Source organism: Phoca vitulina, unplaced genomic scaffold (genome assembly GCF_004348235.1).
Source record: "Phoca vitulina isolate PV1807 unplaced genomic scaffold, GSC_HSeal_1.0 scaffold6, whole genome shotgun sequence".
In the NCBI taxonomy this organism is placed as follows: domain Eukaryota; kingdom Metazoa; phylum Chordata; class Mammalia; order Carnivora; family Phocidae; genus Phoca; species Phoca vitulina.
In genome coordinates, this window is record NW_022589709.1 from 17498932 (window position 1) to 17522066 (window position 23135).

The following is a 23135-nucleotide window of genomic DNA, read 5'->3' on the forward strand; positions in this document are numbered from 1 at the left end:
CCCCCCCCCCCCCCCCCCCCCCCCCCCGCCCTGCCACTGCACCAGCAGCCGGGGCCACTCACCCCACAGGGCATAGGGATTGGAAATGCATTTTCCCCAAGTCTTATTTTCAAAAAGCTCAAATGAAAGAGTCGTGGTTTGAATTCAGGCTACTAACTCTTGGTAAAAATAAAAATTGAGTTGTCTCTTTTTTAAAGGGTGGGGGAAAAAAAGGGAGACTCTTTTTTATACGGGAGCCGTGACTGCCACCTGGTGGGTGATGTTAGCTGAGCAACTTCCTTCTGTTCTTGGCTTTTTCTAATGTGTCTAGTCATTTACTTCTTTCTTTATAGGTACAGCACGAGTCTGGAATGCCTGTGTGTGTCAGGCACTGCGTTAAGTGCCTGGGGACATATTGTGGGAACAAAAGGGTCAAAGTCCTTGCCTTCATGTAGCAATTATAGGGGTTGTGGTGTGACAATCAAGGAGTAAACCACTAAATTAGATACTTCCAGACTTCCATGCAGGAAGAGACTGGGGGCAGGGAGAGAGAGACCCAGGGTGGCTGCTCTTGGGAGGGTCCTTTGGGCTGAGATCTGAACCCTGAGAAGGTGCTGGCTTTGTGAACTCCTTTTATCTGCCAGGCTCTCCTGACATCCCACTGACTACTCGTAGAGCACTGGGTGGGCCCCAGGGGACAGGGGCAGTGAGAGTGAAATCTGTGTTTGTTCCATGTGGGTAGGCCAAAAGATGCTCATGAGGTACAGTAGCCTTGGTCTTCTCCGTTCCCTGCATCTGCCCCAGAGGGCACTAGTTTGTGTCAGATCCATTGTCTCTCCTGCCAGGAAAATCATCAAACGCTGGATTAAAGAGGAAAAATAAATCTGTCCAAAAGGATTGGAGAGCTTGGGCTGAGGTGAGAGGACCTTGAGGGGTCAAGATTCCAAGGACAAGAAAAGCACCAAGGTGACTCTACACCATAGCTTTCCCCCACCAGAGGCTGCCCAGTTTATGAGTGGCAGCCTAGTGTTCAGGGACACCCAGGGAGGCCCTAGTAAATGCCCTAGACTTTAAGGTGGGACACCTGAGGACAGCAGATTAGATAGTACTGAAAAGAGGGTTAGTGGACTGGTCTACAGATGAGTAGAAAATAACCAGACAGAAGCATCGAGAGAAACAAGGATAGAAACCACAGAAAAGAGCAAAACGGATATACGGAGCAGGGTAAAAAGATTTAACATGTGTAGTGGGGTCTCAGGAAAAAAGGGAAAGAATTTAGCAGAAGCAATGGTGGAAAAAACAGTAACCTAGAATTAAATAAAACTCATAAATGAGATCAAAGTACACATTCAAGAAACACTATGCAGCCCAAACAGGATAGATGCAAAGACCATTATACTGAGTCATTTCACGATAAAACTGCTGAAAAGTAAAGACAAAAATAAAATCTGAAGAACAGAGGGAAAAGCATTACTTTTAGAGGGGCAGTAATATGACTGACAGTTGACTTCTCAAAAGAAATAGAAATTGTAAAACAATAGAATTTCTTCAAAGTGCTGAAAGAAAATAGCTGGCAGCCTTGAATTTGATTCCCACCAAAAACGTTCTTTAAAAATCGTTACAAAAAGACATATCAGATAAACAAATACTAAGTGAATTCATCACCAGTACAACCACACTAATGTAAAATGTAAAGGTTGTCCTATAGGTAGAGGGAAGATAATCCCATTCAGAAAAATGGATATGTATGAATGGATAAAAACACAATGGAGAGGGTAAATATATCAAAAATCAGTAAATCAAAATGAATATTGACTGTTTGAAACAGTAATAATATTAATGTCTCATGATGTTTAAAATACATTGTAGAATTACCAAAATAATCTATATGCTGCTTACAACAGACATTATAAACTCAAGAATGAAGAAAGGTTGAAAGTAAAATAATGAAAAAGACCATGAAACACTAACCACTAGAATATATGCCAAGAAGCATCATTAGAGATAAAGAGAATAAAGAGAAACTCTTCATAAAAATAAAATAGGGTCAAATTACCAGAAGATATAACAATTCTAAATGTGTAGGCATCTAATAACAGTTAAAGCAAATATTGATAGAACAAAAAGAATAAACAAAAAATCCAGAGCTATAGAGGATGGTTTTCAGCACACCTCTGCCAGTAACTGATAGAACAGTCTGACCTAATTTAGCTGATAGTACAAAATAGATAAAAAGAAATCAACAGGATACGTTGATTAAGAAACCTAGATAAGACACTTCACAAATTTGACCAAATTGGCATATATAGAACACTAGACCCAACAACTACAGAATACACATACTTTTCAATTGCACACAGTTAGTTCCCAAAAGTAGACCACATGCTGCATTCTAACGCAAGTCTCAGAAAATTTCGAAGGACTGAAATCATTCAGAGTATGGTCACTGACCACTATGGAATTAAGCTAAAAATAAATTAACAAAAAAATTGAAAAGCTCCCAGATGTTTGGAAATGAAACAATATACTTACACACAATCCATACCTAAAATATTACAATTAAAATATCTTGAATAATGAAAATATGACATACAAAACTTGTGGCATACAACTAAAGCTATGTTCAGAGGAAAATGTATAGCTTTACGTGCCTGTATTAGAAAAAAAAGTCTCAACATCAATGATTTAAATATCCATCTCAGGGTGTTATAAAAAGAATTAGGGAACAATAGAGGGAATTGACAAAGTCAAAAGTTGATTCTTTGAACAGATTAATAAAATTGATAATGTACTGTTGAGAACAAATCAGATAAAAAGAGTACATAAGTTATCAATATCAGGAATGAAAAGGGGGATATCCCAATGCTCCTAGAGACATTAAGAAGATAGTGTAGGAATATTTGAACAATTTTTGCTACTGAGTTTTAAATGACAGAAGGAATGGACAAGTCCTAGAAAAACACAGTTTACTAAACTGACCCAAAAAGAAATAGAAAATCTGAATAATCCTAGAATTATTAAAGACCTTCTCATGAAGAAAACTCCATGCCCAGATGTCTTCGTCAATAAATTCTACCAAATACATAAGAAGTTGTAAGCCATTCTCTCTCATGAACATAGAAGTGAAAAGTCTAAAGAAAACATTATAAAAAATCAAATTTAAAGGTATAGCAATCATATAGTATGATAATATGTTACAAGAAAGTAGGACTTATCCCAGACAGAGGGTTGGTTTAACATTAGAATTCGATCAATTCATCACATTTACAGAATAAGGGAGTAAAATTACATAATAATCTCAATAGATTATAGCCAAAGTATTGGATAAAATTTAACACCAAACTAAACTCAAGATAGAAGGGAACTTCCTTAATCTGATAAATATCATGATAAAAAAACAAATTTACAGCAAATATTATACTTAATAATAAAACACCAAAACTATCCTTTGAGATCAGAAATAAGACAAGGATATTCACTATCATCATTTGTATTCACCTTATATTGGAGGTTTTAGCCAAAGTGGACTGGAAATCCATATAAACAAATAATTAATCTTGACTCTCTACATCATACTATTCATAAAATCAATTCCAGGTGGATTGAATATTTAAATGTGAAGATAAAACAATAAAGCTTCTAGAAGATAACAGAGGAGAATATCCTGGAATATGTAAAGATTTATTAAACCAAATGCATTAAGTATAATTCTAAAAAAATATATTGATATATTGGACTACTTTAACATTAAAAAACTTTTAAGAGTTCATAGAATAAAAGGTGAGTCAGATGAGGAAAGAATTTGCAATACATACAGCTAACAAATAGCTAATATACAGAATATATAAAAACTCCTCATAATGATTGAGAACAGAATGAAAACCCCATATAGAAATAGACAAGAGATTTATTCTTAAAAAATTTTTTAAATATTTTATTTATTTACTTGAGAGAGAGCAAGCGAGCGAGAGAGAGAGCAGAGTGGGGGAGAGGAGTGGAGGGAGAGGGAAAAGCAAACTCCCCACTGAGCAGGGAGCCCGAGGTGAGGATAGATCCCAGGACCCCAGGACCATGACCTGAGCCAAAGGCAGACGCTTAACTGACTGAGCCACCCAAGCGCCCCTAGACCAGAGATTTAAACACAAAAGATGATATCCAAATAGCCAATGAGCCCAACTTCCTAAGTCATCAGGGAAATGCAAATTACAAGAAAGCAATACCACACTGTGTCGGTTAATTTTATGTGTCAAGTTGCCTTGGCCACAGTACCCAGATGTTTGGTTAAACATTACTGTAGATGTTTCTGCGAAGGTATTTTTTGATGATCTTAACATTTAGATGGGTAGACTTTGAATACAGCAGATTACCCTCCATAGTATTGTTGGACGTCCATCCAATCAATCACTTGAAGGACTTAATAGAAAAAGAATGACCTCTCTTGAAGAAGGGGAAGTTCTGCCAGCAGATGGTCTTCAGACTTGAACTGCAGCATCATCTCTTCCCTGGGTCTCCAGCCTGCTGGCCTATCCTGAAGATTTTGGACTTGGCAGCCTCCATATTTATGTAAGCCAATTCCTTAAAACCTCTCTCTCTCTTTACACCGCACCCCCCCCCCCACACACATCCACATCTTTATTGGCTCTGATTCTCTGGAAAGCCCTAATACACATATCCATCACAATGCCTAAAATGAAAAACACTGACAATGCCAAGTGATGTTGAACATTTGGAGCAACTGGAATTCTCATGCTTTGCTGGTGGAAGTGAAAATTTGTACGAGCACTCCAGGTACCTGTTTGTCAGGAGCTACTAAAGTTGAACCTATGAATGCCCTCAGCAATTCCACACTAAAATATATACTTTTTAATATATGTTCCACAAAAGATATATATTAATGTTCCTAGCAGCACTATTCACAATGACCCCAAACTGGAGACAACCAAATGTCCATCAACAGTGGAATAGAGGAATAAATGGAGTTATAGTCAAATGATGTACAAACTCATATAATAACTTGTATCTCACAAACATAGCTTGAGTGAAGGAAGTCAAACAGAAAGGGCAAACCTCACTGATGCTGTTTGAATCTGTTTGAATCTGAAAGAAAGCAAAGGCATTGGGCCTGGGCGAGGACATGAGGTGCTTCTGCAGTGCACCATTTCTTAACCTGGGTGGATATTACATGGATATATTTAGTGTGTTAAAATTCATCCATCTGTATACTGATGATCGGTGTACTTTTCTGCACATATTTATAATTCAATTAAAAAGATTCATTTTAAGAAAATATGTCTCTATCAAAACCGCCTGTTACTTTGGGGAAGTCACTCGTTCTGGAGCCTCAGTTCCTCTGCTGTAAATTGCTGCATGGATTTAAAAGGATGGTCTATGGGAAAACCATCTGTAAAGTATAAATGTAAAGATACTGCCACATGCACTTCATAGGGTATGTACAATAAACGTGACATGAAGGTTAAGTCTAAGGGAACTCTATGTGCCAGATGCCTAATATGCTTTATTTTGATTTAACAACCCAGTCATCCCGAATTTACTTCTGAGGAAACTGGAAGCTTAAAGAAGAAAAGTAGCTTGCCCAAATAATCCAGCTGGGCAGCAGCGGAACCACGATGGGCCTCAAGTCGGTGTGAGTAAGACGCTGGCCTTAGGCCCATGGCCCAGCGCAACATATACCAGGCCACGGTCCCGCTGGAACGCTCTGGCAGCAAAGGGTGGGGTCTCCTCTCCCCTCCCCCAGGCCCCCAACTTCATTGACCTACGCTCCAGAGTGGTCAAGTCCAGGGTCAGCTCCTCACTCGGAAACCTTCCCCACACCCAGCCGCGGGGAGGGTGCCCCAGTGGCCTACTCCCTTTCCCCCTACCCTCATTTTAGCTCAGCTCATTTCTTCAGAGGGCTGTGCCCCCATAGTCTGCTCCCTACCCACAATGATCCGGTCCCCAAACTTTAACACCACTTTCCAGCTGCGTGGTCCACCATCGCCCCAACCAAACCCTTCCCGCTCCCCGCCTCACTGCAGGGCGGTCCGCCCCAGGCGCTGTCTCCCCCCTGACCACCCGGCCTCCCGCCTGCCTCCCGCCCCCCACCCGCGCATGCCCCGCCCCGCGGTCCCGCGGCAGCGCGCGCCCCTCTACCCCGCACGTGCACAGTGGCCCCGCCCCCGCCGCCCGGTCCTCGCAGTCCGCCCGCGTACCCGGGCGCCGGCCGTGCGCTCCGCGGGTCGCTGAGGAAACTTGGCGGCGGTTCCGCGACCGGGGCGGCGATGGCGGCGGCCGGCCGGGAGCAGGAGCGGGACCTGGCACGCTTCGTCTACGTGACACGCTTCGGCTCGCACCGGTGCGGCGGCATCTTGGAGCTCGGCGGACGCCGGGCTCAGGGCCTCGGGAGCACCGGGCGCGGGGCCGACTGCAGCCCCGAGGAGCCGCGGGCGGCGGCCCCGGCCCGCGTGGAGCTGGCCCCCGGCCCTCGGTCCCGGGCCTCCGCGGCCTCCCCACCGGCGCGGGCGTCGAGCGCGCGGAGCGGTCCCCGGCCTGCGGCGCGAGCAGGTGGTGCCTAGGGGGCGGTGGGCGGGCGGGAGCCTCGGTCTCGGGGCGGTGGGCGCCTCAGCCCTCGGCCTCCAGTCGGCGTCCTGTCAGCCTTCCCGCCCAGCTGCGGTAACCCCGCGCGGCCCGCGGCCTGGGGGCCCCTCGGGCCGTGGGCGGCCAGGCTCGGCCTCCTGTCAGTCCAGCCGCCTGCGCGGGGCCGAATGATGAGCCCCGCGGGCCCCTGGCTTCACACGAGTCCCGGATAGGGGGCCGAAGGGCACGTGCCGGTCATGTGGTCAGTCAGACTGACAGGAGTGGTCACTGGATGGAGCCGCTTGCGTCCCCCGCAATGAGGGGGGCCAAGGCGTGCTTGTTGGTATTCCTAGGAGTCACTGAATTTTTATATTAGCTTAAGGAGAACTGACGTCTTTACCAGGTTGAGGCACTTCCTCTCTAAAAATAGGATGTCTTTCCATTTCAGTCTGCTTTTGTGTCTCTTGGGAATGTTCTAGATTTGAAAATTTCCTATAGGTTTTGTGTGTGTCTTTGCTAAATTGATTCCTAGGTGTTTGATTTTCTGTTGTAAATGGGGTTTCCTCCTCCATAATCCCCTCTATTTATTGTTAATATATAGGAAGTTTCTTGATCTTTATTTGAGAGAGAGAGAGAGAGAGAACAAACAGGGGGAGAAGTTGAAGGAGAGGGAGAAGCAGACTCTGTGCTCAGCGTGGAGCCTGAGGTGGGGCTTGATCTCAGGACCCAGAGATCATGACCTGAGCTGAAATGAAGACTGAGAAGCTCAACCAACTGAGCCACCCAGGAGCCCCACTTCTTGATCTCTAAAAAAGAAAAAAAAAAATCAACTGTATTTAGGATTGATTTTATATACATTTTGAGGAGGTTTGATAAAGTTATATCTCTGGTAACACCCACCACAATTAAGATATAGAGCATTTCTATCTCCTGGAGAAGTCTTTCTTCTTTTTTGAACGCTTATCCCTCCACCTGTGCTTTTTAAAGAGTTTATGGAGATATTCACAGTTCATTCAACTCACCTATTAAACGTGTACAACTCAATGCTTTTCACAGAGTTGTTTGACCCATCATCGCATTCAATTTTGGAACATTTCTAATGCCCCAAAAGAAAACCTGTACCTTTTAGTACTGTACACTATACCCATTAACACTCACTATTCCCTCTCACTGCCCTCCCCTACCCCTAACCCCAGCTCTAAGCAAATGCTAAACTTTCTGTCTTCATAGATTTGCTTATTCTGGATATCTCATATAAATTATCTCATACAGTATGTGAGATTTCTTGATTATCTTCTTTCACTTAGCCTGTTGGTTTTTGAATGTTAACTTTCAATCCTAGCACTTCACTGCATTCTTTTATTATTAGAATAAGTTTTATTATTGATACTAATGATTGTCCAGGTATACTGTGATGTTATTTGTAAATAGAGATAATTTCATTTCTTTTTTTTTTTTTACCCATTCCTATGCCTGCAGTAGATTTGTTTTGTCTTACTACATGCATTACTAATACCTCGAGTACAATGTTCAATAGTAGTGGAGATTGTGGGCATCCTTGCCTTATTCCTGACCGTAGGGGAAATGCCTCTAGTGTTCCTCATTAAATAAGGTGCTGGCTTTAGGACAAAGGCATATATATTAAAAATATTAAAATGTATTCCTCAATTTTTATTTTCTTCATTTTTTTTAATCGTAAATGAGTCTTGAATTTTGTCAAAGGCTTTCTCAGGCCTATGGAGATAAACACATTTTTCTGTTAGATTTATTAGTATGGTATATAATATAAATGGATTTTCTAATACTGAACCAACCTTGCATTCCTGCAATAAATCCTACTTGGTTATGATGTGTTATTTTCTTAAAGTAGCTCAGACTCTGCTAGTAATTTCTTTAGAATTTTACATTGGTATTCATGAGAGAGTGATCTGTAGTTTTTCTTTCTTTGTACTTCTTCATCTGGTTTAGGTATTAGAGTTATACTTACTTCAAACAAGGAATTACAAACTTTTCCTTCTTTTTCAGTGCTCTGGAAAAATTTATAGAACAGTGGGACTACCTGGTAGAATTCTTCTGTGAAATCATCTGGGTTTAGTGCTTTTTGTGGAATAATTTCTTAACAACTTTTTCTATATCTTCTATGAAATTGCTCTTTTTAAGCTTTCTAATTCTGATGGGTCAATTTTGGTAATCTATATTTCCCTAGGGAATTCTCTATTTCATCTGCATTTCTAAATCTATTTGCATAGAATTCTGCAAAGTAGTATCTTATAATTAAAAAAAAAATGTCTTGTGTTTCAGTGGTTATTTCCCAGTTGTCATTTTTTTCTGTATGTATGTGTATTCCCCCTTTTTCTTGATCAAGTTAGCCAGTGTTTTGTTTTAATTTAAAAAAAAAAAGATTTCAATTTATTAATGAGACATCTTGTTTTTCTAGTCTTTTCCACATTAAAAAATAAAGATAAACAATAAAGATGAAACTTTGTTATCTCCTTACATGTGCTTTCTTTTGACTTACTTTGTTCTTTTTATACTTTTTTTCAGCGGGACATTTCATTCATTTATTTTTATTCTTCCTTTTTATTGATAAGTGTTTAGTGCAATGCATTTTCTTCTAACCATAGATTCTAATATGTAGTGTTTCCATTGTCACTATATTTTTAAATTCTGTAATTTCACTTTGTATTACCCTTCTCACTCTAGAGTTGCTTAATAGATTCAAGTTTTGTTTTGTTTTTTTAATTTCCAGGAATTTTCTGTTTTTGTTTTTGTTAGTAAACTGTTTTATTGCATTATTTTTTTTTAAGATTTTATTTACTTATTTGTCAGAGAGAGAGAGAGCAAGCAGGGGGAGCAGCAGACAGAGGGAGAAGCAGGCTCCCGCTGAGCAAGGAGCCCAATGTGGGACTCGATCCCAGGACCCTGAGGTCATGACCTGAGCCAAAGGCGTCCCTGTTTTATTGCATTATAATCTGAATGTTTGTAAGGTCTGCACTTTTATGGATGCCACTGATGTTTTCTTTGTGACCTAATTTGTGATCCTTCAATTTTGTTCTTTTTCTCCCCTGGAAGCCATGCAATTGGAAAACTGTCCCTTTAAATCATGCTTGCCCCTTTAAACTGAGTCAGTTCCATTAAATGACATATTTGGTACTTTATGTGGTGTCTGGCCCTTTAAATTGCCCATTGAAATCCCTTTTCTGTAGTTTTTGCTCTAATCTGTAGGGTTTTGTTTTACTATTTTCAGATTTAGGGTGGATTTAATCTTTCTATTGGTTGCTCCAGCTCTCCTGCAGGCACTTTTTTTCTTCTCTTCCCTGCTGGCCACAAAGCCCTGCTTGGGGTGGGGCTGGAGCATATGGGATCAGAGCCCCGATATTTCTGTGACTGAATGATTTTTCTTATTTTACTTAAACAGTTATTTTGCAGTTTCAGTGTTCTCTGTTTTCAAGTAATGCTGAAGGTGTGGTTTTATGTAGAATTTTCAAAATGTGAAAGTGTTTGGCATGAAATTTTGGGAAGTCAACTACTCTACATTCCCCATTGTCTTCAGTGACTCAGAAAGTCCAAAACTGAAGGTTTTTGAACAAGAGAAGTTCAAAGTTCAAAGTTCTTGGTTTCAGCTCAGGCCATGATCTCAGGGTTGTGGGATAGAGCCCCACATCGGGCTCCGTGTTCCGCACAGAGTCTGCATGTCCCTCTCCCTCTGCTTCTCCTCCTCTCTCTCTCTTTCAAATAAATAAATTTAAAAAAGATAGAGAAGTGATAGGGTTAGATTTACTTAGGCCATGCTATATAAGGGAGATTGAATTGGAGGCAGGCAAGACTGAAGCCCAAGTTGAGGAATATATAAATATTTTGTTTGGTATCCTTCCAGACTAAATTTACTTTGATAATTTAGATATATGAAATTGTACTCTGTGTGACTTGATTGACTGCTGAGAATGAGCTGTGGCGGGAAGCCTTCAGAGGTACCTAAGCAGGGTCATGATTTTGGACTCCAAGCCCCTCTAATGGCCTCATTGTTAAAAGGCGCTCACGTTTTTGTTTTGTTTTGTTTTTTTCTGGCTCCTCTGCCAGGGATCAAAAAATCCAGGGGTAGTAGAAGACACTTTAGCCCTGGGTTTCCAGCTTCTTTGAATAGTTGAAACAGGATAAAAGGTTTATTCTAGGAAGAGAAGAGAGTATGGTGATGGTGGTAGTGGTTGTGGTGGTGAGGAGCTCTACAGCTTAGGCGAGATGCCAGGAAAAAATATAGTGGATTCGAACGAGAGCCTGTATTGCTTTAGTGCCACAAATCAAAGGACAAATAATAGTCCATCAGCAAGATAGTGGATTAAAAGTGAAGAACACTGAAAGTGGATGAAGAAGCTCCCAGAGGGGAGGGGGACAGAATGGAAGGGATGCATGAATTTGTGCTAGAGATCCCCACCTATGTGGGTTAGGAGTAACTAGGTAGCCGAGATTATGAAACCAGTGTTATGCTGTTGTAACTTAGCGCCGTGCAGACCTAGGATGGCTTTCCTCTGGTTGACTTCTCTGCTGGGGTGGGAAAAGACAATAATGCAATTTGCCCTGAAGTTTGGTTTTGAAATTTTGGGATTTTTGCTGCTCCTTTGTGGTAGGGATGACATGGTCAGATCTGGAGGAAGGAGAACTAGGGCGGAGCTGGGCTGGGAGAGACTGGAGGCCAGAGTCCTGTTAGAGGGCAGTCATAGTAGTCCAGTGCAAAGATAAAAGGTCTGACCTAACATAGCAGCAATACAGAAAGCAGAGGATCAATGACTGAATAAAAGATGGAGAAGGAAGGTTTGATGCCAAATCTGAAGTTTCTGTGCTAGGCAGCTGGGCAGATGATGGAGCCATTAACTTCAGAGCCCCCTTGCTGTGCTTGTGAGACCAGGAATAGAGTTATATATTTATATTTAAACCAAGCCAGAAAGTACTTAAGTTTTACTCAGCTTGGGGTGTTATTTAATATTAATATTACAGGGAAGTTTATTAAATACTTATGCTTGCCACTCTATGGGGAAGTAGGTAAATTATTTATCCATTTAACAGCATTGAACGTCTTCCACACTGTGGGCACTAGATTAGGTGCTACTGACATAGAAGAATCAGAATATTCTGCTGTCAAGGAACTTCTAAATGAATAATATGAATACAAGCTAGTTGACTTGAATGCTCTAAGAAAGACACCTGAGAAAGGCTTTGATAGTTTAGGGAAAGGAGAGGCATAAAGGGAGGAAATCGAGGGACATGAATAGAGAAATTGCTAGTGGAAGGTAGAGATTATCAAGAGCATTGGCTTTGAAGTCAGAAAGACATAATCTTGGCTCTGTCATTTATTAGTAGTATAATATTGGCCAAGTTAACTACTCTGATTCTCCGTTTCCTTATATGTAAAATGGGGATAAGAGCTCTTTCCACAACAAGTTACTACAAAGACTGAGAGAAGTACGGAATGCATGCAGAGTGTCCAGCACAGTGTTTGATATAGAATAAATGAACAGAGATGGCTTGGAGGAAAGGGGGGATTATCCCAGTGAGTAGTATATAGTGGGCCTGACTAAATATTTGTTGAATGAATGAAAAGTAAGTTTTGGACAATATTGCAGAATGCCTTGGAGACAGTCATTTCATAGTCACTGAAGATTTTTGAATGGTGGAATGAAACAATCAGAGACAGGTACACTTCTGGAAGATATACTTTGTAAGCTGTTTCTGTAAAATGTAGTGGAGTTTAGAAATCCAGGGGCAGGCAAATCAGGAAACTCTTCTAACATTTCAAGCAAGACTAGTAAATCAATTCTCACAGAACTTGGGAGATATATTCGTAATTTATATACAACAGAGGATGACAAGTGCTTTTGTGGAAGTACAAATAAATGCTTTGGAAGTGGTGAATAATTTGGGAATGAGGGAATCAGGGAAGGCTTCATGGTGGTGGAACTCCATGAGAGTCGCACATGTTGCTGAGCTAGGAGGGAATTACAGGTGGGAAAAATTGTGTGAGCATAGCCTTGGGTATGGATCTGTGTTGGAGAGTGATTAGGGAAGAACTAGGAGTATATTTTGAGTGTGTAGAAACAGTGTGTAGAAAGAAGGCTAGAGAAAGATTGAAAACATTAAGTTGGGACAAAGTCTCTGGTATACACTGGAGCTACCCTTAGTGAAGTACGCAAAACAAATAGAAGAAATGATTTTGTCTTTTTCTTTCTCGCATCCTCTATACTCCTTGACATATTTTAGATCCCCAATAATTATAGGTAGACATGATAGCTCCTATCCTGACCTCAAGGAGTAATGCCTAGGTTAGGTAAGACTTACAAATGGAAAACATTTGAGAATGATGCAAGTATAGTATTCCAAAGGCGTAGGCATTTAGAGGGAAAGGTACATATGGGTATGTGAAGAACAGAGATTCTTAGACTTGAGTTATTTTCCTACACTGTATCTGCATATCATCTGTACTATCATTTACTTAATATATTTATTTAAATATGTGCATTTTTTTCCTCTCAACTAAATTTCTTTTTAGGACACTTTACATCATTATCTCAGTGGCAAACCTGTACCATTTGCCACAAATAGAAATTAATTAAAAATGATCTAATAAAGGCAAAGCAATATTATTAAATTCTAGCCAAATAGCTTGTCTAACGAAGGTTGTCTGTAGTCATAAAGAGAGAGAAGCAAATCTCAGAGAAGTCTTAATAACATACTAGTTTCAAACTTATACTTTCTCCGTGATGTCATCAGATTGAAAAATAATGGGAAAGAGAATGAGTTTCTCACTGTGTGATTTAAGGTTCTTTAGTGCTAGGTCTGTGCCCCACCCAGAATCAGTGGTATGCTTCTCACAAATTGGGAAATGCCATTTTAGAACATACTCTAATTCACTAGCAAATGGAATACTTACTGCTTATCTAATGTGTATGGTATTAGATACTGGATCTCTATTAAAGAATAAAACACACTCCCCAAGTAAACAACATGATAAATCTCATGATAACTGAGCATAGGGTGCTTTGTGAAATCAGAGAAGGTTCCTGGAAAGCTAAATATTGAATGAGGGGAAGAAAGCCAGGTATAGAGTGGTAGTGGTAGTGGTAGGGCAGGGATAAGGTGGGTAAGTGTTCGGGTGGGCGGATTACAGATGAATATAAAGGCTTTTAGGGAACACGTGCTCAGTGTTTCTAATTTTGCCCTTGGACACACAAGCCCTTGGGTTTTCTTCTAACAGTTAATATTTGGGAAGGCAGCATGATTTGGTGAGTAGAGGGAGGAGGCTTACTCACTCTGACAAAGCTTTATTAGTACCTACTATATGTCTCGTAGTGTGGGTAGAAAGATAACTAAGACACACATAGTTATTGCCTTCAGGGAGGTCACAGCCTAGTGGAGGAAACACATTATAAATATGTGATATAAAAGTGTGCTAAGTGATGTGACCTCAGTGTTCCTGGAGCTAGTGCTGTGCAGGGGACTGTAGAGGGGAGGTGATGGGGTGAGCTGAGTCTTGAAGAGCAAGTAAAAATTTGCCTGGCAGGTGTGTGTTTGTGTGTGTGTACACACATGCATGTACACAGAGTGTTTTAGCCATATAGAACAGCATGTGCAAAGGCTGGGAAGGATAAGAACAAGGCATTTGAGGAACCACAGGTATTTGGGAGAGTTGAAATCATAATGTGTGTCTGGAGTTGAATGGAGAAGAAAGGAGACTATAGAGATGCATTGGGTCAAGATGTGGCTTCTGGTATTTGTTTGGTGTTGCTGACTTTGGGGACTCACCTTTCAAATCAGTAAAGAAAGGAGATTTCCTAGGCATTTCCAAGGTAGTTTCTTGGTTTTCTCCCCCAGCATAGTATTAGCTAATTGGTAAACTGGTATTATCTAGTGAACAGAAATATACCAACAAGTGTAAAAATCCTCAAAGACAACTCAAGAGACATTTATTATTGTGTCTATTATCAGGATAGTGAATCATTTAAAATATGTGCTGGCCTTGATCTTTTACCTTTTCACTCTCTCTTTTTTTAAAATTAGGTTTAACCCAGAAGAATTTAGCTAAAAAGTTTGATTTCCCCATCCCTTTGAATGAAGCTTCCAAAATAATGAAGAAAAAGAAAAAGGTATATTATAAAGGAGAATGAGCAATATTTGAATTTTAGATTAACCTCTCTAAATACGAATGTGTGAAGATACGCAACAGTAAAAATAGTTCCATCTTTTGAAAGTTCAATTTACTGAAATGAGAAAATAGAATTAATTTAGCAGAAATGGAACTGGGTTTGGAAATATTTATTAACTGTAGAGAACAGTCCATCCAGTGTTTGAAGATATAAACACATTTTAATCAAAATGTAATGGGAGATTTTTCAAAGCATGAAAATATATGTTTCATAGAATATAGCAAACTTTGATAGATAGTGTAATATAAAGAGAAAATTATGGATTTAACAGAAAAGAATAATGTATCTATACTGGTGTCATATTGCTCTTTTAAGGAGAAGGGATATACATTTAGTTTGTAGAAGGAAAGCTAACAAGGAGGAACCTTTACTGCTGAACCATTTTCACCTCTAGTTGTCCAAATGTCACGGTCACTTGCGTGTTTTAAACATATTCAAGATCACTAGCTCTACAAATCTTTGTTTTCCACCATATATTTTACACTTTGGTTTAAAGAAACTGTTAGTTGATAATGACACATAAAATTGTATTGTTTCTAAGCTTTGAGTTTGTATGAGTTACAACCCATGCATAGTATAACATAGCATTCAAGGTGATTCATCCTAAATGTATTTTGAGTGTGCATCTAATCTTCCCACTATACTAAGAACTATTTCTTCCAAGAACCAATTCCCCTTGGGTGAGGAGAAGAGAGCAATAGCCAATGTTTACTTATAACTACTATATGTCACTTACTGGGGTATGTGCTTTACATATATTTCATATATTTACATATATTTTTCATTAATTCTAATAATCCAATATATGAAGTTATTACTAGATGAGATGTAAAACACTTGCCCAACGTCAAGCAACTGTTAAGTGGCAAAGCCAGAATCCGAGCCTAGATCTCTTTGCTTCCATAGTTCTCATTCTTTCTATTCTAGTATATTCATGCTGTCTGGTAATTTTTGCTTTGGTATGTCCTAGGAGAAATGTTTAATTCTTAACTAGAATAAAATACATTAAAAAATCTCTAGAAATTCACTATTTTTATAACTGTTGAAAACAAAATTGAATGTATTGGAATAACTTAGGTAGGACTTTATAGACATTGCCTTCATCCAGGAGAGTTAACGTAAATACTACAGAGAGGAAATGTTAGGAAGTTAGCAGAAGAGATCACTGATTATGGGAAAACAAATTTCAGGTCTCTAAGTGCTATTATTGTTTTATAGTGGTATCAGTTGACATGCAGCATGGTTGAGTCACTGCCAGTTGCCTCTGTCAAAATGTATTCCTGCTTCTCTGCTCAGTGTTCCTTAACTGTGCTTATATTTTTAAGGTTTCAGTATGGAATAGAGTGTACAAAGTCATTTCTAGAATGCTTGAAGAAAATGAAAAATATAGATTCAGGCTAAAATACCAACAACTATCTTGTGAAAGTAAGTTAACACAATTTTTGCTTGTATTAAAGAAGACTGGCTTCCCTAACCGTTTAGTCACCCTTGGGTCACACTAGTCCAGTACTTTTCCTAATTGTCACATTCAATGTACAGAACTATAGAAATGCAGCCACCATTTTATCACTGTTCATCATAATTAAAAGTACAAAACATTTTAAAGCACTGAGTTATAGACTAGACCACAGGTGTAGGTGTGAGTGGAGGAGCATAGAAGGTAAATGTTGACTAAATTTACTGAGCAAAAGGAACACACTTGTCTGTTAAATCTGAATTTTAATGCCAGCTTTGTAATACAGATTACAAAACTCATCCATATTGATGAAGAAAAACATTTTAACTGCAATATAAAATGATACATTCTGTGTCACTTCATATAGTCACTTCCTTCCATGGATGCTGCAGTCTAATTTAATGTATTTAACAAAACTGCCCTTGAATTATGGCCTTGATGTCATTAATTCATTCCTGGAAAACAACTCATAAATTAAACCATGTTCTAAAGCTGCATCAATATTGAATTGATATTGTGGGCAGAGCAAAATTAGATGTAATCTAGTATACTTATTAAAGTAATAGGAAGTTCTGGATTCTCAAACAATTAAGTTGGATAAAATTTATGTAACTAATAATGCCACATGAATTGGTAGATCATAATAGTTATTCCCTTTCCTTCACATACTTGTCCTAATACTCATGTTACCACGCTGAACACTTCTGTAGGTTCTTAGTACAGTCACTTGATGACAGCTTCTATTTTGACAGTCAGTAAATCTGCAGAATTGAGTTTTGTGAAGAATATTTTTTCTTTTTTTTTTTTTAAATAATTTATTTATTTATTTGACAGAGAGAGACACAGCGAGAGAGGGAACATAAGCGGGGGGGGGGGGGCGGGAGAGGGAGAAGCAGGCTTCCCGCTGAGCAGGGAGCCCGATGCGGGGCTCGATCCCAGGACCCTGGGACCATGACCTGAGCCGAAGGCAGATGCTTAATGACTGAGCTACCCAGGCGCCCCATAATATTTTCATAAGATGATAATTAGAATAGAATGCCATTTTGTAAGCAGTGTTACACTGGAAGCTCATTACTGTTTGTGTAATATTGCATTAATAATAGCATAAATTGTTTGCAATAATGACATATAAACCAATGTTCAGAATAGCGATACTCTTTATTCAATTAAGAAGGAGAATAAGGCAGAAGTGGGGATTAGGAGAAAAAAAGAAGTCCGTGGTTTTTTAGGTAAAAAGGATGTTTGAATAGGCAGAGCAATGCACACAAACCCTGGACATTGTTCTAGGTGTTAATCCAGATCCAGTTACTTTAATAAACAGATTACATCTAATTTTGCTCTGACCATAACCTTGAACTTGTCAATTCTCTTGTGACGTTTATTACTAACCGTCAAGTAATCTTGTAAGGCTTATTTGGCAACTTAAAATAATATTCTGTGTTTTCCAGAAATAGCCTGTTATAAACAAGTACCTTGTAATTTATTATTTTGCATTACAATTTTAAACGAGATTACAAAACTAATAATAATGTTTTAGAAATGTATTATAATTCTTATTTCTTATTATGTATTTATTAATGGGAAAACCAGTGCTAGAGGCCAACTTGAATCTTCTGTATATTTTATGTTGTTCCTAGACTCAAATTACACAAGGTGAATCTTCTTATCATCTTCTGGTAAGAACCCATTTATATAATAATTATAAAATATAGGCTTTATTTCCTTCCCTTTTACATCTTACCTTCTCCAACCTTTAGTGTATGCCCATTGCTAATTCCAGCCTGTTTCCTTCCTGAAACCCAGTGCTTGGCACATAGTAAGCCCTCATTAAATATTTGTTGAAATTTAATAAACATCGTTTGGGCCCCATATTCACAGTGCTATTGAAATTACTCTTTCCATGGTCCATGGTTTTTTGGGTTTGTTTGTTTCTTTGTTTATATCTTCTAGGTCCCTTTTCTCTTTGAACTTGTCACATTTAATATTATCTTACTACTACTTTCAATTTTTCTTCTTTCTTAGTGTCCTAGAGGTTATGACATGGTTCTCTTTCTGCCTTTCTGACCATATTTTCTGTATATTTTTTATTTGTCCCTTTTGCTACCACTTAATAACAAATGCTGCCCTGGGAATAATTGTTGGTTCTGCTCTCTCTTTACATATTTATTCTGAGATAACATACCCATTTAAAAAAATTTTTTATTTATTTATTTGACAGAAAGAAAGAGAGAGAGAGAGAGAGCACAGGCAGGGGGAGCGGCAGGCAGAGGGAGAGGGAGAAGCAGGCTCCCCGCTGAGCAGAGAGCCTGAAGTGGGGCTTGATCCCAGGACCCCGGGTCATGACCTGAGCTGAAGGCTGATGCTTAACCGACTGAGCCACCCAGGCGCCCCAACATACCCATTTTTATAGCTTCAATTACTGTGTGTATGACCCTTAAATGACCCTTAAATCTTCCTTCTATCTTTGACCTCTGAATTTCTTTAGGCGATTCTACAGTTATTTTGAAATATTACATGTTTTCAATCAAGTGAATCATCTTTCCTCCTTTCATTTCATTTGTGCCTTGGTTTACTAATGATCTGGGTTCATTGAATTTCTAGGGAGAGATTACATCCAGTTTGATGGGGTTTGGAAAGTACTAGAAAAGTAAGCTGGGTGTTGGGAAAGAGAAATCAGACTTTTGTACATGGGGATGTGGGGGGAGGGGAGTATATTTTAGACATGGACATGAGCAAGTTCTGTGGAGTCCAAGAAAATGTTCAGGAATGAACAGTTTGATCAAACCTTGTTTACGGTAGTCATTGTGAAGAAAGGTATAAAAATATACTGAGACTATATTTCAAAGGGTCTCATGTGAGTAATATTTGTATTCCATTAAGTAGGCAATAAAGAAACATCTTCTTAACCCTTTATTCTAAATGATTTCAAATGTACAGAAAAGTTGCAAGAATAATACAAAGAACTCCAGCACACCCTTTACCTAGTTCCACTGATTTTTAACATCTTGTCACATTTGCTTTCTCATTCTTAGACACTTTCTTTCTCTGTGTGTGTATGTGTGTGTATAAAATATTACGCCTTAAGGGGTGCCTGGGTAGCTTAGTCAGTTAAGCATCTGACTCTTAATTTTGGCTCAGGTCATGGTCTCAGGGTGGCGAGATCAAGCCCTGTGTCGGGCTGCATGCTGAGTGTGGAGTCTGCTTGAGATTCTCTCTCTCCCTCTCCCTCTGCCCCTCTCCCTAAGCTCTCTCTTTCTCTAAAAATATATATATTATATATTTATATATAATATATAAATATTATCCCTTAATACTTTAGTGTGTATATCCTAAGGACAAAGATATCTTTTTTTTTCCTTAAAGATTTTATTTATTTGACAGAGAAAGACACAGTAAGAGAGGGAACACAAGCAGGGGGAGTGGGAGAGGGAGAAGCAGGCTTCCCGCTGAGCAGGGAGCCCGATGTGGGGCTCGATTCCAGGACCCTGGGATCATGACCTGAGCTAAAGGCAGACACTTAACAACTGAACTACCCAGGCACCCCAAAGATATCTTTTATATAACCACAGAATGATCAAGTTTAGGGAATTTATTTTTCCTTTTGTAATTAATAAGTATTTTATGGAAACATAATAAAAGACTATGCAAATACCTTGTACATCATCAGTATAGAACATTTTAAAGCAGTGGATTGATCAGATCTGCATTTTAGAAAGAATCTGATGTTATTTCGTAGAAACGTTTGGAATGGAGGCAAGACAGGAAGTGAAAAAACTGGGGATTCTGACAGGGTCCAAGTGAAAGTGAAATGCACTTAAATGGGAGTAGCAGAGTGGGTGGAGAGGAGACAAAGGATTTGCTGTAGGGGATAAGAGAGATGATCCTAAGTTCTGCAAATGAGTAGTTAAGAAAGAAGGAAGTCAAAAGAAGAACTGGTTTTGTGAAGCTACTGAATTTTATTTTGGTGTGTTGAATTTTAGCTGTAATGACGTATTCAGGTGAAAATTCCAAGGGCGCAGCTGGAAGTGTCCTATTGGAGCTAGCGTACAATCTATGCTGCATGAAGGTCATAGGTAGTTGTGGCAGTAGATGTGCATGAAAACCTCAATGTGAGGATGGAGGGGGAGGAGAGGAGAACACAATGTTGGTGATGTCTAGGATGAAGAGGAATCTTAGTTTCAAAGAGTGATTCTAGGAGCTTAATCAGAAGTCATGAGAGGGGTGGAGTGGGGTACAAATGAAGCTTACAGGAGATTAGGGGCTTGGCAGTTCAAAGGGTTGCAATGGTCTTGTTCAGTGACAGTGTAGGGGTACAAAACTTAGGAGTATAGAAATACATCAGCTAGGAACAATTTGAGAGTTTCCGCACCTAGAAGTAAAGCAGAAGTGCCAAGTGGTGACATTGTCGAAAGTGATACCGCTGCTTGTGAGTGGCTTGAAGCGGCCTGGAGATAAAAGACTATGATATAGTGTTTTTGTGACACAGTTTCTGTAACTGGAGCAGTTGAAGTCATCAAGATTATTGGCAGGAGCTGGAGTGGAGAAGAAAAATGAATTACATATTGAGTGCGTTAGAAGCTTTTTATGGTCAACTAGAGAAAGTAAAAGTTGTCAAAACAGTAAATACAGGGAGTGGCTAACTGTTGCTTAGCAGTCTTAGAAATGTTAAAATATTTCAGTGACTATTGACCATGACATTTTATCTTAACAAGATTCAATTTTGTCATCTTTTATTTAGGATTAACCTATCTTTGGATCTGTTTACCAAAGAAGACTCTGAAGAGTTTAAAGATGGAACTTTAAATTGAATCATAATTATATGTTAATTTTGGTGTGTTTTGTTGGAAGTGGGACTTTCATAGTTGAATAGAAAAACTACCTTCATTATAAATTCATAATTGAATAGAAAAACTACCTTCATTATAAATAAATTATGTATTTCCTTGCAAGGTAATACAGATTTTTGTTAAATATTATCATATGCACACAAGCGTTATGCAAGTCTTATTCAAATGTGAATTAATATTTATTCCATATCTTTTTAAATTAATCTTATACATAAAATTTAAATTTTATGGTAAAATTTAAATTTAAATAGTAATATAATTGCAGGCATTTACAATTGCCAACTTTTCCCTTTTATTAATGAGTCTGCAACCACCACTTTATTCATCCTTCATTTAGTTGTAAATGATTTAAATTAAACTCAGATTCCATTTAAATTGTTTTTGGCTTCCTTACTTTTTCTAAATTTCTCAATTGTTTTATCATAAAAATCTACAATTTACACAGTAATGATTATTTTGGGTGTTAAAACTAATGGTTATTTAAGCCATCTTTTCATTCTAAGGAAAATTAGAAAATTTGTGCAAATTCTAAATTGTAATATGGAGTATTTTAGGAAAATTTGGAGGCAAAGATCACAGGAAACATTCTTCTCCTTTCCAAGCCCCTAATTATTAGATACATTATTTTCTTCAGTAAATAAATGAGAGATATAGTACTTTGGAAATAATTTAGAAATGTTTCTCAGTAAAGTCCCATTATTTTCTACTCAGTATTAAGTAGTAATTAACTATTGCCTAGACCATTTTTTTCTGCTTTTTGTTGATGCAGTCTCTCTCCCTAAATTGTTTCAAAGGCCTACGTAGACCTGAAAACTTAGGAGGAAAAGACAAAAAGAGGTTTGCCCATGAAAAAGCAAATAAATCAAAACAAAACAAAGAAACCCCACATGCATACTGAATTCTTTACCACAAAAATTGAATCCCATACATGGTAGACCTCTTTGGTTCTAGAGGCAGTACATTCCTCACCTAGAAATATTGACCAGGCCCTTATGTTAGGTGACACAGAAGGTTCCCAACTTTGAGTGGGACCCAGTGCAGGAAAGGGCTCTGCAGTAGGTCCAGCCTGGGCTATAAGCAGTCCTGCTGCTTGGGTCATATGATTTGGAAAGACCTTATGGTGTTGGAGATATCATTAGTGGGAAAAGATGTAATATGAAGCTTATGGAAAGCCAACCACAAACCCCGTAATGGAATTATAAATCAAGGCCATGCTGTCCACAGCACAAAATTAAATGCCATTAGAGAGATGGTTTTGACATGTTTGGGGGCCCTGGTGGAGACAAATTGCTTGGTCATGAGACAAACAAACAAACAAAATACCATCAGTGGACTGCCATAAAGGGAAAATAGCACATTTGGGAAGGAAGACTTCCCAGCAGGAGGTTCCTACGTGGGACCAGACAGCACAAGTAGGCTATGTGAGCAGGTAGTCCAATCCTCAGGTCACCCACATCAGTTATTCTAGCTCCCCTCCTCCTGCTTGTACTTATGGCCATATGAGCAGTCCCATATAATCAGATGAAAGAGGAGGAAAAGTCTGAGATTTGGTTTATGAATGGATTGGTTCACTTGTGGGTACAAACCAATAGAGATGGTAGCAATACTATGACCATGTTCCAGAGTGGCCCTGAAAGAAAATGGAAAGGGAAAAGGGTGGAGTTGCAAGCCACACACTTGGTCATCCACTTTATGTGATAGGGGAGTGTCTCAAGGTGAGAATCTTTGTGGATTCCTGGGCTGTAGCCAGTGGCCTGGCCAGTTTATCTGGAGCCTGGTAAGAAAGATGAATATTGGAGACAAAAAGGTAAGGTATAGAGTAGAGGCATATGGATGGACATATGGGAAGGGACAAAGTGTGAAAAATTTTGTATCACATGCTAACCCTCATGAGAAGAGACACTGAACAACTAAGTAGACAGATTGGTGACAAGTTGATATTAACTACCTGTCATCATTGGCTACCCAGGAACTTGATTGTCTTTTCAATTTCTTTAATTTCAGTTATTATTTTTTTCCTTATGCCTGCTTTGGGTTTGTTTGTTTATTTATTTGTAGATTCTTAAACTGGAGGCTTAAATTATT

At 39.0% G+C, this 23135-nt stretch overlaps 1 protein-coding gene across 1 annotated transcript; it reads left to right on the forward strand.

Moving 5' to 3' along the window:
- The first annotated feature begins 6187 nt into the window (after positions 1-6187).
- On the forward strand, positions 6188-17860 carry CUNH5orf47 (chromosome unknown C5orf47 homolog). Its single transcript, XM_032403741.1, has 4 exons — positions 6188-6540; positions 14602-14687; positions 16073-16172; positions 17841-17860. The coding sequence occupies exons 1-4, from the start codon at positions 6258-6260 to the stop codon at positions 17858-17860; spliced, it is 489 nt and encodes a 162-aa protein (XP_032259632.1). The 5' UTR covers positions 6188-6257.
- Positions 17861-23135: the final 5275 nt, after the last annotated feature.